The sequence below is a fragment of the Myotis yumanensis genome, unplaced genomic scaffold (assembly GCF_028538775.1).
Source record: "Myotis yumanensis isolate MYYU_CA2020_CCGP unplaced genomic scaffold, mMyoYum1.0.hap1 SCAF_2, whole genome shotgun sequence".
NCBI lineage: Eukaryota > Metazoa > Chordata > Mammalia > Chiroptera > Vespertilionidae > Myotis > Myotis yumanensis.
The window spans coordinates 114,145,218-114,166,468 of NW_027223753.1; the positions used below are offsets into that span (position 1 = coordinate 114,145,218).

The 21,251-nt window shown below is 46.5% G+C and overlaps 1 protein-coding gene across 6 annotated transcripts in view; it reads left to right on the top strand.

Annotated features, from left to right (window-relative positions):
* EIF2A (eukaryotic translation initiation factor 2A) overlaps positions 1-21,251 on the top strand; it is a 72,358-nt gene that overhangs the window by 37,232 nt on the left and 13,875 nt on the right. For all 6 annotated transcript variants that reach the window (XM_070405965.1, XM_070405966.1, XM_070405969.1 and 3 more), the window contains 5 exons: positions 6,199-6,272; positions 6,400-6,544; positions 6,737-6,853; positions 11,497-12,068; positions 21,099-21,212. In XM_070405965.1, coding sequence (XP_070262066.1) covers positions 6,199-6,272; positions 6,400-6,544; positions 6,737-6,853; positions 11,497-12,068; positions 21,099-21,212 — 1,022 coding nt within the window. The remainder of the gene's footprint in view (positions 1-6,198; positions 6,273-6,399; positions 6,545-6,736; positions 6,854-11,496; positions 12,069-21,098; positions 21,213-21,251) is intronic.

Consider the following 21,251-nt stretch of genomic DNA (forward strand, 5'->3'; position numbering starts at 1 on the left):
CCCCCGCATCTTTGTGAACTAGAAATTTAAACATGTGTTTCAGTCCATTGCAATTATTATTCTTATTGATGGCTCAGATTATCCCATGATTGGTCAATTAGTCCTTAATGACGATTTTGCTATATAGTAAGACAAGCTATTCTGAGACTACTGTGTTTATTATTTCCTGCTGTATACTTAGAATCAGTCATTTCTTTGAAATACTCTGGTTTCTTTTAGTGGAAAATGGTATTTAGAGACCACAATATGGGTGTGTGGGGTTTCGTATTACTATTTTGTTGATCATTGTTTTTAGGCCTTTTTCTTTCTTTCTTTCTTTTTTTATATCTTATATCTGTATTGCCTTTTGCCAACACCAGGAATTTCATTTGCTTTATTTCTTTTTTTTTTTTTTTTTTTTTTTTTTTTTTTTTTTTTTTATTTTTTTTTTTTTTTTATTTTAATAATTTTTATTTCTTAAAGTATTATAAAGAGTATTACATATGTCTCCTTTTTCCCCCCCATGATATTCCCCCGGCCCCTACCCCCCGCCCCCCCCGCCCCGTGTCTTGTGTCCATTGGTTAATCTTATATGCATGCATATAAGTCCTTCAGTTGGTCTCTTAATCCCCCCCCCCCAACCCTCCCCAGGCTCCCCATTGTAGTTTAACATTCTGTTCAATGTTGCTCTGCTTCTGTATCTACACCTGTTCATCAGTCCATACTGGTCCCCTTTATTTGTCCCAACCTCACTGGAGTAGTCTCAACCTCACCAGGGCCGTTTCAACCTCACCGGGGTCGTCCCTACCTCACGGGGGCCGTTTCAACCTGACCGGGGTTGTCCCTACCACGCCGGGGCCGTTTCAACCTGACCGGGGTTGTCCCTACCACACCGGGGCCGTTTCGACCTGACTGGGGTCGTCCCTACCTCACGGGGGCCGTTTCAACCTCACCGGGGTTGTCCCTACCACACCGGGGCTGTTTCAACCTGACCGGGGTTGTCCCTACCACACCGGGGCTGTTTCAACCTGACCGGGGTTGTCCCTACCACACCGGGGCCGTTTCGACCTGACTGGGGTCGTCCCTACCTCACGGGGGCCGTTTCAACCTGACCGGGGTTGTCCCTACCACGCCGGGGCCGTTTCGACCTGACTGGGGTCGTCCCTACCTCACGGGGGCTGTTTCAACCTCACCGGGGTCGTCCCTACCTCACGGGGGCCGTTTCAACCTGACCGGGGTTGTCCCTACCACACCGGGGCCGTTTCGACCTGACTGGGGTCGTCCCTACCTCACGGGGGCCGTTTCAACCTGACCGGGGTTGTCCCTACCACGCCGGGGCCGTTTCGACCTGACTGGGGTCGTCCCTACCTCACGGGGGCTGTTTCAACCTCACCGGGGTCGTCCCTACCTCACGGGGGCCGTTTCAACCTCACCGGGGTCGTCCCTACCTCACGGGGGCCGTTTCAACCTGACCGGGGTTGTCCCTACCACGCCGGGGCCGTTTCGACCTGACTGGGGTCGTCCCTACCTCACGGGGGCTGTTTCAACCTCACTGGGGTCGTCCCTACCACACCGGGGCCGTTTCGACCTGACTGGGGTCGTCCCTACCTCACGGGGGCTGTTTCAACCTCACCGGGGTCGTCCCTACCACACCGGGGCCGTTTCGACCTGACTGGGGTCGTCCCTACCTCACGGGGGCCGCCCCAACCTCACCGGGGTTGTCCCTACCACACCGGGGCCGTTTCAACCTGACCGGGGTTGTCCCTACCACGCCGGGGCCGTTTCGACCTGACTGGGGTCGTCCCTACCTCACGGGGGCTGTTTCAACCTCACCGGGGTCGTCCCTACCTCACGGGGGCCGTTTCAACCTGACCGGGGTTGTCCCTACCACGCCGGGGCCGTTTCGACCTGACTGGGGTCGTCCCTACCTCACGGGGGCCGTTTCAACCTGACCGGGGTTGTCCCTACCACGCCGGGGCCGTTTCGACCTGACTGGGGTCGTCCCTACCTCACGGGGGCTGTTTCAACCTCACTGGGGTCGTCCCTACCACACCGGGGCCGTTTCGACCTGACTGGGGTCGTCCCTACCTCACGGGGGCTGTTTCAACCTCACCGGGGTCGTCCCTACCACACCGGGGCCGTTTCGACCTGACTGGGGTCGTCCCTACCTCACGGGGGCTGTTTCAACCTCACCGGGGTCGTCCCTACCTCACGGGGGCCGTTTCAACCTGACCGGGGTTGTCCCTACCACGCCGGGGCCGTTTCGACCTGACTGGGGTCGTCCCTACCTCACGGGGGCTGTTTCAACCTCACCGGGGTCGTCCCTACCACACCGGGGCCGTTTCGACCTGACTGGGGTCGTCCCTACCTCACGGGGGCTGTTTCAACCTCACCGGGGTCGTCCCTACCTCACGGGGGCCGTTTCAACCTGACCGGGGTTGTCCCTACCACGCCGGGGCCGTTTCGACCTGACTGGGGTCGTCCCTACCTCACGGGGGCCGTTTCAACCTCACCGGGGTTGTCCCTACCACACCGGGGCCGTTTCAACCTGACCGGGGTTGTCCCTACCACGCCGGGGCCGTTTCGACCTGACTGGGGTCGTCCCTACCTCACGGGGGCTGTTTCAACCTCACCGGGGCCGTCCCTACCTCACGGGGGCCGTTTCAACCTGACCGGGGTTGTCCCTACCACGCCGGGGCCATTTCGACCTGACTGGGGTCGTCCCTACCTCACGGGGGCTGTTTCAACCTCACCGGGGTCGTCCCTACCTCACGGGGGCCGTTTCAACCTGACCGGGGTTGTCCCTACCACACCGGGGCTGTTTCAACCTGACCGGGGTTGTCCCTACCACACCGGGGCCGTTTCAACCTGACCGGGGTTGTCCCTACCACGCCGGGGCCGTTTCGACCTGACTGGGGTCGTCCCTACCTCACGGGGGCTGTTTCAACCTCACCGGGGTCGTCCCTACCTCACGGGGGCCGTTTCAACCTGACCGGGGTTGTCCCTACCACACCGGGGCTGTTTCAACCTGACCGGGGTTGTCCCTACCACACCGGGGCCGTTTCAACCTGACCGGGGTTGTCCCTACCACGCCGGGGCCGTTTCGACCTGACTGGGGTCGTCCCTACCTCACGGGGGCTGTTTCAACCTCACCGGGGTCGTCCCTACCTCACGGGGGCCGTTTCAACCTGACTGGGGTTGTCCCTACCACGCCGGGGCCGTTTCGACCTGACTGGGGTCGTCCCTACCTCATGGGGGCTGTTTCAACCTCACCGGGGTCGTCCCTACCACACCGGGGCCGTTTCGACCTGACTGGGGTCGTCCCTACCTCACGGGGGCTGTTTCAACCTCACCGGGGTCGTCCCTACCACACTGGGGCCGTTTCGACCTGACTGGGGTCGTCCCTACCTCACGGGGGCCGTTTCAACCTCACCGGGGTTGTCCCTACCACACCGGGGCTGTTTCGACCTGACTGGGGTCGTCCCTACCTCACGGGGGCTGTTTCAACCTCACCGGGGCCATCCCAGCCTTACCGGGGAAACAGGAAGTTTGGCCCTCTGTCCCCTGCCGGCGGCTCCCCACTAGACAAAATCTCCAGGCATTCCTGGTGGTTGCACATCCAGCGCTCCTGCCCTCCACCAAGTGCACAGACTGCCTGTCTGCTGTCCCGCAGCGCCCCACCAGAGACTGGGACCAGTGGGCATGTTTGTGCGCTTGCTGGTACAGCAGTTCCGCAGTGCCGGCCGAGTCAGGCCCAGCCCTGGCCGGCCCCGGACCCGACTCTGCCCCCCGATTGCGTCCCTCCCAGGTGCAAGGAGCTGAAATCTGCAGCCTGCTGGGATGGGCTCTGTACTTGGTGCTTCAGCACATCCTACTCAGTCTCTATGCGCTTCTTTCTATGCGAGGAGTTGAAATCTGCAGTTTGTTGGGTTGGGCTCTGTACTTGGTGTCACATCCTACTCAGTCTCAATGTTCTTTCTCTCCTTCCAGTTGTAGAGCTTCCACTGGGCCAAGTTTCCCATGGTTCTGTATGATAGGTGTTTGTCTGATATTTGGTAGTTTCGATGTTGTTGTGCGAGGTAGCACGCACAGGTCTCTTCCTTATGCCGCCATCCTGGTTCTCCTGGGTCTGCTTCTTGAGTGTGTCTCTCATGGCTGCGAGCAGTTGAAGTCTGCAATTTGTTGGGATAGGCTGCAAAAGCGCAGGTGGGTCTTTTTGTGCACCTGGCACAGCTTGGATGGGGATGTAAATTGATTAAGGCTGAGACTCAGGGAGTTGCCATGGCGGAGCAAATAGCACTGGCTGAGTCTCCGCGGCCCCTTGACTCTCTGCCAGGGCTTTGTGTCTCCCAGTGCCGGCGAGCAGCTGTGCAACAGAGTCTCCCTCGCTTTCTGATGGCTGCAAGGCTGTGCTGCCTCTCCCCGTAGGGTCTGGTGCTTCATGATCCCGCCTGAACCAGCTCAGTGGATTTGAAAGTTTGCAGAAGAAAAGGCGCTTCTACTTGTGGGTCTGGCACAGCCCAGATGGGAATGTAAATTGCGTAGGGCGGGATCACAGGGAGTCGCCGGGGCGGAGACTCAGCGGCCCCTTGCCTATCCAGGACTCCAGGACTTTGCGTCCCCCAGTGCCGGCGAGCAGCCGAGCGCCAGAGCCTCCCTCGCTTTCTGACCGCTGGAAGGCCATGCCGTCTCTCGCCTTGGGGCCTGGGGCCTCAGAGACCCGCCCGAACCAGCTCAGTGGATTTGAGAGTTTGTAAAAGCACAGTCATTCCCTCTTGTGCCTCTGGCACAGCCCTGAGGGTAGGGCGGGGTCACAGGGAGTCACCAGCGTGGATGAAATAGCGATGGCGGCGTCTCCGCGCCCCTCGCCTCCCCGGGACACCAGGATTTCTTGTCCCTCGGTGCCGGCGAGCAGCCGCGTATCAGAGCTTCCCTCACTCTCCGACCACTGCAAGGCCGTGGCCGCCTCTCCCTGTGGGATCTGGGGCCTCAGAGACCCGCCCCGGGCAAGCCCAGAGGATTCGAGGGTTCGTAAAAAACCGAGAATCCATTTGCAGCCCGCGTGGCGTGTGACTGCGTACCTCTGGTTTTGGTGCCTCCGTAGCTCCCATTCAGTCTCACTGCGCTTCTTTCTTTTCCTCCAGTTGTAGATCTCCCACTGGGCCAACTTCCCCATGGTTCTGAGTGGCGGTTGTTTACTTCATAGTTGATAGTTTCAATGATGCTGTGAGAGAGCAGCACACACAGGTCCGCTCCCTACGCCGCCATCTTGGTTCCGCTCATTTGCTTTATTTCACACGAACCACATAATATTCTTAGAATAGCAATACGAACAGTAATACCAGTAACATGATTACTGAAAATGATTTAAAGAAAAAGTTTTGCAATTTCTTTTGTCCTTAGGGTATCCCATTAATGACTGTACACTTTTGAGTATATTACAGTAGAGTAGGAATTGGTAACTCCATTAACATATACCAAAGGTGGCACTATTCACTTAATCTTTATAGCTGTACACTTCATTATCTTGCTTTTGAGACTCATTCTAGCCCCCACTGATTTTGGGTTCACTTGCCTGCCTCTTTGTGAGCATGCCAAAAGAATGGCGCTGCAATTTGGCAGTTTGATGTGCTACTTTCGAAGAGCTGTTGATTTCTGAATTTGAACAAAGGAAGAATAACAGCTCTTGATCCCATTAACTAGGGAAGTAGTATTTTTCATAATATGGGTTCTGACTGCCTGGCACAGAGTTAGAACTCAAAAAAATGTTCACCACTGTTACTCTTGTGATTATTATTGTCATGTAATTAGTTACAGAATATCTATATCCACATTTTATATTAGTCTAAAAGTCATCTTTCCCATCTACTGAGCTCTAAAACTACTTTATTTCAGAAGTTGAAGAGAAGGGAACTGATGTTTATTAAATACCTATTATGTGCCTGATACTGTGCTCTTAAAAACCAATCACTGGGAATTAGGTGTGTAATCTCATTACTTGCCCAAGCTCACACAGCTAATAAGTGACTGAGTAGAAACTCAAGTGTAAATTTTTCTACTCCCACCCATGCTTTTTCCACTATTTTGCTCTGCCTCATCTATATGAGACTACAATGATCATTATTGTGTATAGTTACACTAACCTTTTAAAATGTATTCAGAATTTAGCATTCACTATTAGCATCTCTCATCAATCTAACACCATTTCCTTTTTTTTAGATACAACTGCAAATAAATTGCATTTGCAAAAAATTAATGATTTTGTGTTATCACCTGGACCCCAACCATACAAGGTAATGGCTATGTTTCTGTTTGTTTATGTGGAATATTATAAGATTAACCTCTTTTTTTAGTTTTTAGTGATATCCATCTTAGTTTATATACTTCCTAAATTAAATTATTCATGTCTGTGTATCATAGGTGGCTGTTTACGTTCCAGGAAGTAAGGGTGCACCTTCATTTGTTCGATTATATAAGTACCCCAACTTTGATGGACCTCATGCAGCTTTAGCCAATAAAAGTTTCTTTAAGGCAGATAAGGTTACAATGCTATGGAATAAAAAAGGTACAATAAATATATTTTCTCTCATTTTGTTTATCAAGTATTGATTTAGACTTGATTCCTATGTGTATAGGAGAATGTATCAAAGCTTATTTAATGAACTTTTACATGGCTGTATTATATTGTTTAATATATTTTTTATCACCATTAGGTTAATTTGTGTTTTAAATCTAATTAAAGTTTTCACTGTTATAGCTACTGCTGTGTTAGTAATAGCTAGTACAGATGTTGACAAGACAGGAGCTTCCTACTACGGTGAACAAACGCTGCACTATATTGCAACAAACGGAGAAAGTGCTGTGGTGCAATTACGTGAGTATTTCAGCCATCTTCCTTTGATAAAAACATTAGGACAGTGAAAAAGATGACATAGCCCAGCTGGCATGGTTCAATGGTTGAGCGTTGACCTATGAACCAGGAGGTCACGGTTCGATTCCAGGTGAGCGCACATGCCCTAATCCCCAGTGGGGGGCATGCAGAAGGCAGCTGGCTGATCAGTGATTCTCTCGCATCATTGATGTTTCTATCTGTCTCTCCCTCTCCCTTCCTCTCTCTGAAATCAATAAAAATACATGTTTTTTAAAAAAGATGATATAATCTAAATTCTTGATCAGGTGTTAAGACTAACATGTTTTATAATCTTTATGATAAAATTCCTCTTGATTAAGAAACTTAAAGTCATTTCCAGACACACCTGATTTTGACATAACCCAGTTAATTTAGTTATGATAGTTCTTTAGTAGGAAACTTGCTAAGTTAGGTAATTCAGTTGCTGTAACTCTTTGGGGACTTATTGAACTTATTAGGACAGTAAGTTGATCTAGTGAATTTAGCACCATTTTCAGTACTGAAGAATGTTAGTACTTCATCTTTGTTTTGTTAAACTAAATTAACTATAGAATAATACAGATCTAAAATTCTGGCAACTCCCTAATTTTTTCATTTTGAATTGAACATGTAAAGAAAACGTTCTAATGAAGTCACAAACAAAACAAGGGTGACTCCCCATTCCACTCTTAGTTAACATTCTGAAAGATCTACTTAGTATAACTGATCAAAAGATAACATGTAACCCAGCTGGTGGCTCAGTGGTTGAGCTTCGACCTATGAATCAGGAGGTCACAGTTCCATTCTTGCTCAGGGCAAATGCTGGGTTGTGGGCTCCATCCTCAGTAGGGGGCATTCAGGAGGCAACCGATCAATGATTCTTTCTCATCATTGATGTTTCTGTCTCTCCCTCTACCTCTCTGAAATCTACAAAAATATACATTTTTAAAAAAGATAAAATATGCAGTCTTACTTATTTTTAGTTTTTAATCCTCACCCAGGGATATTTTTTTCCATTGATTTTTAGAGAGAGTGTGTATGAGAGAGAGGGAGGGAAACAGGGGGAGAGAGAGAGAGAGAGAGAGAGAGAGAGAGAGAGAGAGAGAAAGAAACATCAAAATTGGTTGCCTCCTGCACACACCTCAACTAGGGCCAGGGATCGAACCTGCAGCCCAAGAAATGCCCTTGACTGGGAATGGAACCTGAAACCCTTTGGTCCACAGACCATGCTCCTAAACACTGAAACAAACCGGCCAAGGCAAGTATGCAATTTCATTTATTTTTTAAAATTATTTTTAAATATATTTTTATTGATTTCAGAGAGGAAGGGAGAGGGAGAGAGAGAAACATCAATGATGAGAGAGAATCATTGATCGGCTGCCTCCTGCACGCCCCCTACTGGGGATTGAGCCTGCAACCCAGGCATGTGCCCTGACTGGTACTAGAACCCAGGACCCTTCAGTCCACAGACCGACACTCTATCCACTGAGCCAAACCGGCTAGGGCAAGTGTGCAGTTTTAAAAGGAAGAAACAAAATCATCTCTGCTCATAGATGAAGTCACCATATAACAACAGCCACTTAAACATAATGGAAGGGAAGATTTCATGTATGTATAGCAGCAAAAAACAAATAGTATAGGTCCGATGGGGAAAAAAACTTCTGAGGAACAAACTGTGACCTTTAAGAATTTTATAAAGATGTCATTTCTCTCCAAGTTGATGTAAAAGTGAAATTAAAATGCCAGTAGATTTAACTAGGTAAGCTGATTCTAAAGTTGATACTGAAAAATAAACTTGCAATAATGTTTTGAAAACTGCAAAAGAATAATAGGATGGGGGGATTCTTACACTATTAGATATTAAGATGTAAGGCAGTTGTAATTAAGTCACTTTGGTTCTGGCTGGTGAGTAGACAGGTAAACAATGAAACAGAACCAAATTCAGAAAGAGATGCACATTTCCTTTGCTACTGCTATGTAAGAAAGTCAGCATTTGAATCAATGGTGGAAAATACTGATTTTTTATGTGGTATGGGAACAACAGTCTAGCTATTTGGAACAAAACATTAATAGTGTTGCCTCTTTCTGTGCACCGAAAGGTCACGGGTTTGATTCCCGATCAGGGCACATGGTGGGGTTGTAGGTTTCATCCCTGGTCTGCCAGAGGCAATTGATGAATATTTCTCACATCAGTGTTTCTCTCTCCCTCTTCCTTCCTCTCTTAAAAAAAAAAGAAAGAAAAGAAATCAATAATGCTGCCTCTTCATCAAAAAAAAAAATCCAGTTGGGCCAAAAAATTATATCTAAAACTATAGAACTAGAAGCAAATATTTGTGATTTTTTTTTTCTAAAAATGGAAAAAGACTTTCTAAAGACCGAAGTTATGAGGGAAAAGGAATAAATTTAAATATATAAAAGTTATAGATTTCTACATTAAGGGAAGAAAAGAGTTCAAAAATTAAGCAAAACAATAAAAATTGGGGGGGAAATTTGTTTAGATTGCAAGGGATGAGTCTGAGAAAAGGTGAATATTGTTACTGTATCAAGTAAAGCAATAAAAGACCAATAACTAAAGAAAGAAATGGACATGGAACATTAAAAAATAGTCCACAGAAAGAGAAATGAAATTATGTATAAACTAGAGGCCCAACGAATGAAAATTCATTTAAGAGTAGGCCTTCCTTCCTCTGGTTGCCAGTACTGGCTTCCCTACGGCACCTGGGACCCAGGCTTCCCTCCTCCGGCCACCAGTAGGTACCTGGGACCCAGGCTGGCTTCCCTCGGGCCCCGGCTTTGCAAGGAAGGACGTCTGGAAGACTTCTGGTCTAATTAGCATATTGCCCTTTTACTATTATAGATTACTATTATAGATATATTTAAAAGGTGCTTAGTTTATAAGAAAATAGAAAGCAAGATACAGTTTGCACCTTAGTAGGTTGGCAAAAGTAAAAATAAGAAACTACAGAGCATGAGTGAGAGTGAGGGAAAATTCCATATTGTCAAAAGTTATTCATAGTGCAAATTGGTACGTCTTTAAAGGACAGTTTGGTGGTATGTCATCCAGTGACTGGGTGCGCCCTTTGACCAGACAGTTGCACTTCTACAGATGTGTTTGTGAACACTCACAGAATTTGTAATGGAACACGGAACAGCTGAAAAAGAATGAGGCAGATCATAATGTGCTTATGTGAAAAAATCTCCAAGATAGAGTATTGAAATGAAACAGAGGGTAGAACTTTGGGGTTTTTTGTATGTGTTTAAGAGAGAGAAGCTAAATTTCAAAAAAAATTTCAGGAAGCATCCTATCTAATAATAGACAAACATGGTAATTGACCCTACCTTCGCTCTGCCTCCCATTGGCTAATTAGGGCGATATGCAAATTAACCTCCAACAAATATGGCGGTTAATTTGCATACGTAGGCTCCAAGCAGTGGAGTGAGGCCTGACGTTTCTGGGCCAGCGGAGTAGAGAGGCCTCACGGCCTCGGGGCCGGTGGAGCAGCGAGGCCTGACGTTTCTGGGGCCGGCTTGCAGCAAGGCCACACAGCTCCGGGGCTGGCTCTGGCCAGAACTCGGCCAGAGAGAAGGCCTGGGCCCTGGGTGCCGGAGGCAAACCGATGCCAGCAGCCAGGGGAAAGGAAGGCCTATTGCACGAATCTCTTCATGCAACAGGCCTCTAGTCTTACCTAATAATGGACAAACATGTAAATTAACCATCCCTCTGCTACGCTAACCAGCCAATCAGGAGAGTATGCAAATTAACCCAACAAAGATGGCGGTTAGTTTGCATACATAGGCGCGAAGCGGCCGAGCAAAGACGGAAGGCTCCAGCCGGAGCAGTGAAGACTGAAGGCTCCCCGGAGCAAAGGCCTGGGTCCTGGGTGCCGGAGGAAAACTGTGCCAGCAGCCAGGGGAAGGGAAGGCCTATTGCACGAATCTCTTCATGCAACGGGCCTCTAGTATGCAATAAATATACCAGAGAGGCCCTGGTGGATGTAGTTCAGTGGTTAGAGTGTCATCCCCCATGCAGATTCCTGATCAAGGGCATATACGCAGGTTCAAGTTCAATCCCCCGCTATGTCAGCGTGCCTGTAGGAGGCAACCAATGTGTCTCTCTTTCCTTCTCTCTCCCTCTTTCCTCCTTCCTTCCTCCCTTCCACTCTCTCTAAAAATCTATGGAAAAAATACTGTTGGGTGAGGATTAACCAAAAAAAGAAAAGAAATATAACAGGTTTGCCTATAGTGTAGAGGGGTTTATTTTTGTGGCGTGTCTTTTTATATAGTTCATATTTTTATTACTATATGCATATACTACTACCTAGTTCAATAAAAACTAGTTGTTAATAACTAGTAGTAATAACCTATGCTACTATGAGCCCACATTGCCAAAATGTAAAAGAAATTAAGGTTTATTAGAGATTCTTAAATTTATGATTATACATTAATTTTTATATATATCATGTAAAAATATTTTAATTTTAACATACCATGAAATTTTTGGGTTTTTTTGTTTCGTTTTTTTTTTTTTACTGTTTGACATGTTTGAGTGTTATGTGATTATAATTAGTGCTAATAAATATTATATTCATATAATTATTGCTAATTTGGGTTTTATATTATTTTTCCAGCAAAAAGTGGCCCCATCTATGATGTAATTTGGAATTCGAATTCTACTGAGTTTTGTGCTGTTTATGGTTTTATGCCTGCCAAAGCAACAATTTTCAACTTGAAGTGTGATCCTGTGTTTGACTTTGGAACTGGTCCTCGTAACGCAGCCTACTATAGTCCTCATGGGCATATATTAGTACTGGCTGGATTTGGAAATCTGAGGGGACAGATGGAAGTATGGGATGTTAAAAACTACAAACTTATTTCTAAACCAGTGGCCTCTGATTCTACATATTTTGCTTGGTGCCCAGATGGTGAGCATATTTTAACAGCTACATGTGCTCCCAGGTTACGTGTTAATAATGGGTACAAGATTTGGCATTACACTGGCTCAATCTTGCACAAGTATGATGTGCCATCAAATGTGGAATTATGGCAGGTTTCTTGGCAGCCATTTTTAGATGGAATATTTCCAGCAAAAACAATAACTTACCAAGCAGTTCCAAGTGACGTACCCAGTGAAGAACCTAAAACTGCAACAGCTTACAGACCCCCAGCTTTAAGAAATAAACCAACTACCAATTCCAAACTGGTAAGTCAAGTTTACTACTTTAGTGGGAAAAGGTTTTTCAGTGTGTGGAGCTTTCTAGACCTTTTTTTCCTCAGGCATGTGCTTGTGTTACTTAGTACCTGATGAGAATATAAACTCTAGGGTAGAAACCATGGAGAAACCATTGCTGAAAATGGTGAATAGCTCATATTAGATTGATAGAGTAGTTAATTTGAAGCAATTCACATTTTGCATGTCTGGGAAAGATAACTGAGTATATAACATACCAGCTTTGCAGACCATGGGCTCAAATTCAAAGGCCTACACAGTGTAAGATCATGCTGTGAGAGATCATGCCCTCCTTAAAGGCCACAGCAACTACACAGCAGTAGTTCATTGTTTCCATAGGAGATTTTAGTCCCACTTTGCCAAAATGTTTGGTTTTTCAAGACTAAACAAGTCTGGATGTTTATGTAAAGTTTCTGTTTCTGGAACACTGTTGCTCAAACAAAACATTTATTGTCCTTAGGCCATCAGTTCCTAACTTTGTTGTAAAGTTATGACCAGAGTATTGTTCAGATTCTTATCTGCTCTAAAATGTGAGTATTTCAGAGCTCAGGAGAAGGCATTTGTAAATTATCTAAGTTTCTGTGGTGATGTTAAAGAATAAAGGTGCTCTGTAAGTCTTTCTATTATCTATTAGAAAGGTGACAATACCTTTCTATTAGAAAGGTGACAACAGGCTGGGACTGTTCCAAGTAAATGGTGTTATACAGCTACTTCATTATTAAGCACTCAGGGAAGTAATACTTTTTTAAAGGATAAATATTCCTATGCCTTCCTTGTGCCACTCCTCACCCTCTCAAAAACAAAAGAACCACTGTCCTTCTCCTTAAAATGTAGCAGTGGTCTGTAACTTCTTAAAATGTTCTGTTGAAAATTTTTTGTTGTATTATTTAGTAAGTATATATAAAAACTTATTTAACCAAGTAAGCTCTATTTATGATATTTTTATTAGGCCAAAAAAAGAAAGTATGTTGTAATCAGATTTGTCCCATGTATACTGAGATTTTTCTTACCTAAATTGAAAACAGGAATAACCTCAACCTATTCGGCTTTCTAAATTCATGTCAGATAGCACAAGAGGAAGAAATTCTGAATTGGTGTGTATTTTTTTTCTCCCATCCATAAAACTAGTTTGTTTTGGTGGAGGAAGGTAGAGAAATTAATATAGAAAAATTATAGTTTGAAAATTGTGATAAAACTAGGTAAGAACTTCTTAAAACCAAAATTTTTTAGCATTTAAGATTTTCACTAAGCTTTTGCTTTTGTATGTGACATGGTAATTATGTGATCCTAACAAATCATTTTAGTCAGTAACCACTCATGAGAAATTTTTGTTTGTATCTAATTACAGAAATTAGGTAAATGGCAAAGAAAATACTGTCAAGAAATTACTAGAAACAAAGACATTCTAGTTGATAACTTCACAAAGGAAGGGGGTTACATAGCAGACAGAAATAAAAATGTTGGGATTTTTCCCCTTGAAGAAAAAAGTTACTTTAAAAAAAATTATATATATACTAGAGGCCCGGTGCACAAAAATTTGTGCACTGGGGGGGGGGGGGGCAGCCCTGCCTGTGCCCTCTCGCAGTCTGGGACCCCTCGGGAGATAACAACCTGCTGGCTTAGGCCTGCTCCCGGGTGGCAGAGGGCAGGCCCAATCCCTAGGTGCAGCCCCTGGTCAGGCTCAGAGCAGGGCCAATTGGGGAGTTGGGGCGCCGCCCTGTCATGCACAGAGCAGGGCGGATCGGGAGGTTGCGATGCCACCCTCAGTCACGCTCAGGGTAGGGCCGATTGGGGGGTTGCGGCGCCACCCCCTGTCAAGCACAGAGCAGGGCCGATCAGGGGGTTGGGGCGCTGGCCCCTGTCACTCACAGAGCAGGGCCAATCAGGGGGTTGGGGGCGCTGACCCCTGTCACTCACAGAGCAGGGCCGATCAGGGGGTTGGGGCGCTGCCCTCTGTCACTCACAGAGCAGGGCCGATCAAGGGGTTGGGGCGCTGCCCCCTGTCACTCACAGAGCAAGGCCGATCAGGGGGTTGGGGCTCTGCCCCCTGTCACTCACAGAGCAGGGCCCATCAGGGGGGTTGGGGCTCCGTACCCTGTCACACACAGAGCAGGGTCAATCAGGGGGTTGGGGAGCTCCCCCCTGTCACGCACAGAGCAGGGCCCATCAGGGGGTTGAGGAGCTCCCCCCTGTCACTCACAGAGTAGGGCCGATAGGGGAGTTGGGGCACCGCCCCCTGTCACACACACAGCAGGGTGGATCAGGGGGTTGGGGCGCTGCACCCTGTCACACTCAGGGCAGGGCCAATGGGGAGGTTATGGCTCTACCCTGTCACACACAGAGCAGGGCCCGTGGGGGGGGGGGGGGGGCGCCGCACCCTGTCACACACAGAGCCGCAGGGCGATCAGGGGATTGGGGAGCTCCCCCCTATCAGCACAGAGCAGGACTGATCAGGGGGTTGGGGCGCCTTCCCCTGTCATGAACAGAGCAGGGCGGATAGGGAGGTTGTGGCCCGCCCCCTGTCACACACAGAGCCGCAGGGCGATCAGGGGGTTTGGGTGCTGCCCCCTGTCACGCTGATCCCGGTGCCGGGAGCCTCGCTGCTCTGCTGATCCCGGTGCCGAGAGGCATATTACCCTTTTACTATATAGGATAGAGGCCTGGTGCATGGGTGGGGGCCGGCTGGTTTGCCCTGAAGGGTGTCCTGGATCAGGTTGGGGGTCCCCACTGGGGTGCCTGGCCAGTCTGGGTGAGGGGCTGAGGGCCGTTTTCCGGCTGGTGGGTGACTGAAGCTCCCAACTGCTCCTTTTTTTCTTTTTTTTTTTTTCTATTCTGGGCCAGCTTTAGCTCTGAGGCCTCGGCTGCTGAAAGCAGGTTTCTGGCCTTTGTTTACGTTCTGTATTTGATACAATGTTGCGGTCAGGCTGGCTGAAGCCCGGCTGACTGAAAGCCGGGGTTTCTGGGGTTTTGTTTAGCTTCTATATTTGCAACATACTTGCTTAGAGTTGCAGCTGAGAGGCCGGCAAGTCAGGCGGGGAATGTTGGATTTCGCCATCACTGGAGCAAGCAAGCCTCCCTGTTCACTTCAGTGCATGGCTGCCGGCCGCCATCTTGGCTGACAGTTAATTTGCATAAGGATATGCTGATTAGCCAATGGGAAGGGTAGCGGTCGTACACTAATTACCATGTTTCTCTTTTATTAGTGTGTGTATATATATATATATATATATATATATATATATATATATACACACACACACACACACACACACACATATATATATTTTATTTCAGAGAGGAAGGGAGAGAGATAGAAACATTAGTGATGCGAGAGAATCACTGACTGCCCCCCACTGCGGGGGATTAAGCCCACAACCCAAGCATGTGCCCCTGGCCAGAATCAAACCTGGGACCCTTTAGTCCACAGGCTGACTCAACACTCCATCCACTGAGCCAAACCGGCCAGGGCAAAAAGTTACTTTTTTATAAGTAAACTTTTTTATATAAATTATACTTAAGGAAGTATTTATTGGCTTTCAAAAAAAAACCACCTTCACTTTTATCATATATTCATCAAAGCAGTAACATAAAAATTGATATAACTGAAGAAACAAAATTTATTGCTTTTTAATCCTCACCTGAGGACATGCTTAGAGAGAGGAAGAGAGAGAGAGAAACATCAATCAACTAGAGGTGCCCGTGCATGAATTCATGCACGGGTGCGGTCCCTAGGCCTGGCCAGCAATTGAAGCGCGAGCATCTGGCATAGAAGGGAAGGTCCCTGCTGACCTCTGGACCCTGGGCAGAACCTGGGCCCCCACGCGCCACCCTCCACCTGAGTCAGGGTGCTCCCCACCCCCCACATGGAGTTGCGGTGAGCGTGGCTGGACACTGTAGGCCGGGGCACAGCATATGCCTCTGGACCGCCCAGCAGCGCCACACGGAAGCCGGGTGGGCAGCATGCTCTCTCCAAGCTGGCCTCGCAGACCAGCTCCTATGTGAACCCATGGGGAGCCCGACTGGCCCCTGCGGTCCCCTGGCGGCTGTGGCCCAGCTCACCCAGAAGAGGCTGCACAGGTGCAGGGTGGGCTCCTCGCAGGTGCCTGGCACCGAAGCGGGAGGACTTCTCCAGCACACGAGCCCTGGTGTCCCGGGGGAGGATAGCAGGGGGAGTGAGAGTGAGCTCAGTGGACACCCAACATTCTCACTGCACCTCTGTCCCTGTCACCCCCGCCCCCAGGTAGCTGGTGAGAGGTTGCAGAGCATCGCTGACGCCCGCCATGTTCTGCACCGCCCCCTGGTGGTCAGTGCACGTCATAGTGAGAGATCGAACTCCCAGTGGAACGACTGCCCAAGGGGACCATTTGCATATTAGGCTTTTATTATATAGGGTTGCCTTTCGTACATGCCCCGACAGGGGATCAAACCCAATACCAGGAATGTGCCCTGACCAAGAATCAAACCTGCAATCAACTGAGCTATTCTGGCTGGGCAAAGAAACACATTTTATTAGTAAGGATGAAATATGTACAGTGGTCACATAGAACTAAAGCCAGAAAAGGTCATGGTGCTTACGAGCTGTGTGGATTTTTTGTTTGTTTTGTCTTTTTTTTTTTTTTAATATATTTTATTGATTTTTTTTACAGAGAGGAAGGGAGAGAGATAGAGAGCCAGAAACATTGATGAGAGAGAAACATCGATCAGCTGCCTCCTGCACATCTCCCACTGGGGATGTGCCCGCAACCAAGGCACATGCCCTTGACCGGAATCGAACCTGGGACCTCTCAGTCCGCAGGCCGACGCTCTATCCAAGGAGCCAAACCGGTTTTGGCTGTTTGTTTTGTCTTAACTGAAAGTCTGTCAGTGGCTACATGGTTTGGAAGAGATTTGTAACTCATTCTTTCTTCTTGCATCATTTTTTAATTGCTTTGTCATTTTTAAAAAAAATATTTTTATTGATTTCAGAGAGAAAGGGAGAGGGAGAGAGAGAGAGAGAGATAGAAACATCAATGATGAGAAGGAATCATTGATCAGCTGTGTCCTGCACATCTCACACTGGGGATCAAGCCTGCAACCTGGGCATATGCCCTGAAGGAATGGAACCATGACCTCCTGGTTCATATGTCAATGCTAAACCACTGAGCCATGCCAGCCAGGCAGCTTTGTCCTTTTCTGAAGTACTTTTGAAATGAGTAGAAACTTTCTGCTGAAGCAAGATACTATACAAGAGCCCACTATTGAAAGGATTCAGATGTATAAAACAAATGTTCAGCACATTTTAGTATATCTTAAGTCCCATTGTACTCAGAGTAGAGACAAAAAAAGACGTGACAGAGGCTTATCCTCCAAGTTTCTCTGTTCTACAAATGTGGGTTTATATATTCAGGGTGGAGCAAAAGTAGTTTTACAGTTGTCTGTATGGAAAATAATATAATAGCCCAGCCGGTGTGGCTCAGTGGTTCAGCATCAACCTATGAACCAGGAGATCACGGTTCAATTCCTGGTTAGAGCCTTTGTTACGAGCTCAACCATCATGGGGGGATGTGCAGGAGGCAGCTGATCAATGATTCTCTCTCATCATTGATGTTTCTGTTTCTCTCACGCCCCCCTATCCCCTCTTTCTCTCTCCCCCTTCATCTCTGAAAGCATCTCTGAAATAAAAAAATATATATTTTTAAAGAAAGAAAATAATCCTATATAATAAAAGGCTAATATGCAAATTGTTCCCATGGGCGGGAGTTTGACTGACCGGGAGTTACACATGCGCCGACCACCAGGGGGCGGCGCAGAACATGTTGGGTGACCGCGACGCAGCGCTGGCAGCAGGCGGCAGTGGAGGCACTGCCGGCCCTGATGAGCCTGACAAGAGTGGGACCACAGCGGGATGGTGGAGCAGGTGAGCGGGCGGCTCCAGGCCAAGGCAGGTGCAAGCGGGGGCCCCAATCACCCTGCTGCTCGCCCACAGATGGCGATGGGCGGCAATGGCAGCGGTCAGGGCCAGCGAGTAGGCGATGCCAGGCCAAGGCAGGTGCGAGCAGGGGCCCAGATCACCCCACCGGTCACCCCACGGATTGGCCCTGATTGCCGACCAGGCTTAGGGACCCTACCTGTGCACGAATTTCGTGCACCAGGCTTCTTCTGGTCTCTCTCTCTATATATAAAAGCCTAAGCGACCAAACAACCGGTTGACCAGTTGCTATGACATGCACTGACCAACAGGGGGCAGACACTGAACGCAGGAGCTGCCCCCTGGTGGTCAGTGCACTCCCACAGCCAACCTCCTGTGGCTGGCCTACCTCCCGCTGCCGCTGCCCCTGGTGGCCGACCTATGGCCCTGATCACCAGCCAGGCCAAGGGACCCCACCTGTGCACGAATTTGTGCACTGGGCCTCTAGTACAATAAATAATAATACAGGAATAAATTCTGTGTTTCACGTACTCACAACTGTAAACCTCCTTTGCCCCACCCCGTACTCAGCAGCTCCAAGTAGGAAATTTATATGCACAGAATTTTAATGATCTGAAATAGTTAATGCAGCTGTTAAGATAAAATCACTATGGTTTCCTACTTATTCCTCTGTATCTTAAATGTTTGAGCCCTGCCCATTTCCTGATAGCACTTTCAAGTTCAACACAGATCTGAGATCTAGTACTCAAAAACTTCATGAAGATCTGGTCCTTTGATGTGCAAGTATGATAGAGCCTAAAGAGACAGTTAAAACTAAGATAATAGCAATGTAGATAGAATCAGTTGTTAGATGAATTTTTTATTTTGGGTGAAAACATTTCAGTTCTCTCTTAGCAAATTTCAGTTATACAATACAGTGTTATTTACTATAGCCCCATCTTCTACATTAGATGCTCCTCGATCCTATACTTAATTCACCCTCTTTCTGTTGTGGAATGTAGTTGATAGGTGTTTATATAAATATCCGGTGGTGGAAATTACTATTTTCATTGTATAATATGACAAGTTATTTAGTTTTTTTTTTTTTTTTTAATCTTTATTGTTCAGATTATTACATTTGTTCCTCTTTTTTCCCCCCATAACTCCCCTCCTTCCCGCTCCCACCCCACCCTCCACCCTCACTCCCCACCTACTGAGTTCATCCATAGGTGCATGATTTTTGTCCAGTCTCTTCCCGAATCTCCCATTCCCCTTTCCCCCCCAAGAATAGTCAGTCCATTCCCTTTCTATGTCCCTGATTCATTATAGTCACCAGTTCATTCTGTACATTAGGTTATTTATTCACTTGATTCTTAGATTCATTTGTTGATAGATGCATATTTGTTGTTCATAATTTGTATCTTTACCTTTTTCTTCTTCTTCCTCTTCTTAAAGGATACCTTTCAGCATTTCATATAATACTGGTTTGGCGGTGATGAACTCCTTTAGCTTTTCCTTATCTGTGAAGCTCTTTATCTGACCTTCAATTCTGAATGATAGCTTTGCTGGATAAAGTAATCTTGGTTGTAGGTTCTTGGTATTCAGCACTTTGAATATTTCTTGCCATTCCCTTCTGGCCTGCAAAGTTTCTGTTGAGAAATCAGCTGACAGTCGTATGGGTATTCCCTTGTAGGTAATTGAGCCTCTTTCTCTTGCTGCTTTTAAGATTTTCTCTTTGTCTTTTGCTCTTGGCATTTTAATGATGATGTGTCTTGGTGTGGTCCTCTTTGGATTCCTTTTGTTTGGGGTTCTCTGCGCTTCTTGGACCTGTAAGTCCATTTCTTTCTCCAGGTGGGGGAAGTTTTCTGCCATTATTTCTTGAAATAGGTTTTCAATATCTTGCTGTCTCTCATCTTCTGGGACTCCAATGACTCTGATATTAGTCCGCTTAAAGCTGTCCCAGAGGCTCCTTACACTATCTTCACACTTTCGGATTCTTTTTTCATTTTGCTTTTCCAATTGGGTGTTTTTTGTCAAATCTTTGGTTTGATTCTTGCACTCCTCTGGTCTGCTATTGGGTATAATATTCTTTATTTCAGTCCGTGTATGCTTACTTTCTAATTTCTTTATCGTAGCATCGAGGGTCTCATTAGTTTTCGTGAGGCTCTGCACGAATTTATGGCAAGCCCTCAAAATTGCAATTCTTAGCTCCATATCCTCCATTTCTGTCATGTTTTTTTGTCTCCGCATCTTTTATGCTTTCTTGGTGCACCCCCTTGTGGTCTCTGTGCGCAGTCTTGTTCTAGCGAAGCCTTAATTGTTGTAGTTATCACTAGAGGGATTTGACCATCAGGCCGACTGGCCTATTTAGTTTTTTATAGACCATTATGTTAATCCTCGATTTATAATTATGCAGTCACTTATTCCTTCCTATTTGATCTGTTTTCTTGATGTCTGTTGTAGGTTTTCTATTTACTTTTATTTTTAATCTCCTAATCTCTGATTTTGTAAGTAAAGATCTAGCAAATAATTCTTAGTTCAAAGAAAATAAATGAGGAAACTGAGTTTCTGTTTGCAGTAGTCAGATCCAAAAAGATTCCAGAAGAAGTTATTGTTGGTATCTAATTTAATTTCATAAGGATCATGTGTCAGTAGTAATACAAAAAAAAAAACAAACAGAAATATTCCAGCCCTGGCCAGGTGTCTCAGTTGGATGGAGCATCGTCCTATACACCAAAAGTTGGTGGGTTCAATCCCCGGTCAGGGCACATGCAAGAGGTAACTGATCGATGTTTCTCTCTCTCTTCCTCCCTTCTTCTCTGTAAAAATCAATTTTAAAAAATTAAAGTAAGTAAATTCCATTGTTTAAACAAAATTGAATTTTGCCAGTTCTTATGTAAGATACATCTATCAACTAATGGGCAGAACCTCATTAAATCCACCCTGACAGTTGGAATGTGCCTACTACTAATCAGAATTTTGAAATATTCTTTGCTGGTAATCTTGAATTTGATTAAATAACTTTATCCCATACTAGCCAAATTGTGTAATTTGTTGTATATGTTTTTTAAAACATGGACTCTATTTCAAAATTGTTTCTTTTATATTTTCCATAGCATGAGGAGGAACCACCTCAGAATATGAAACCACAACCAGGAAATGATAAGCCATTATCAAAAACAGCCCTTAAAAATCAAAGGAAACATGAAGCTAAGAAAGCTGCAAAGCAGGTATTTGGGGATACTAATCTCTTCAAAACAAAATCTGTT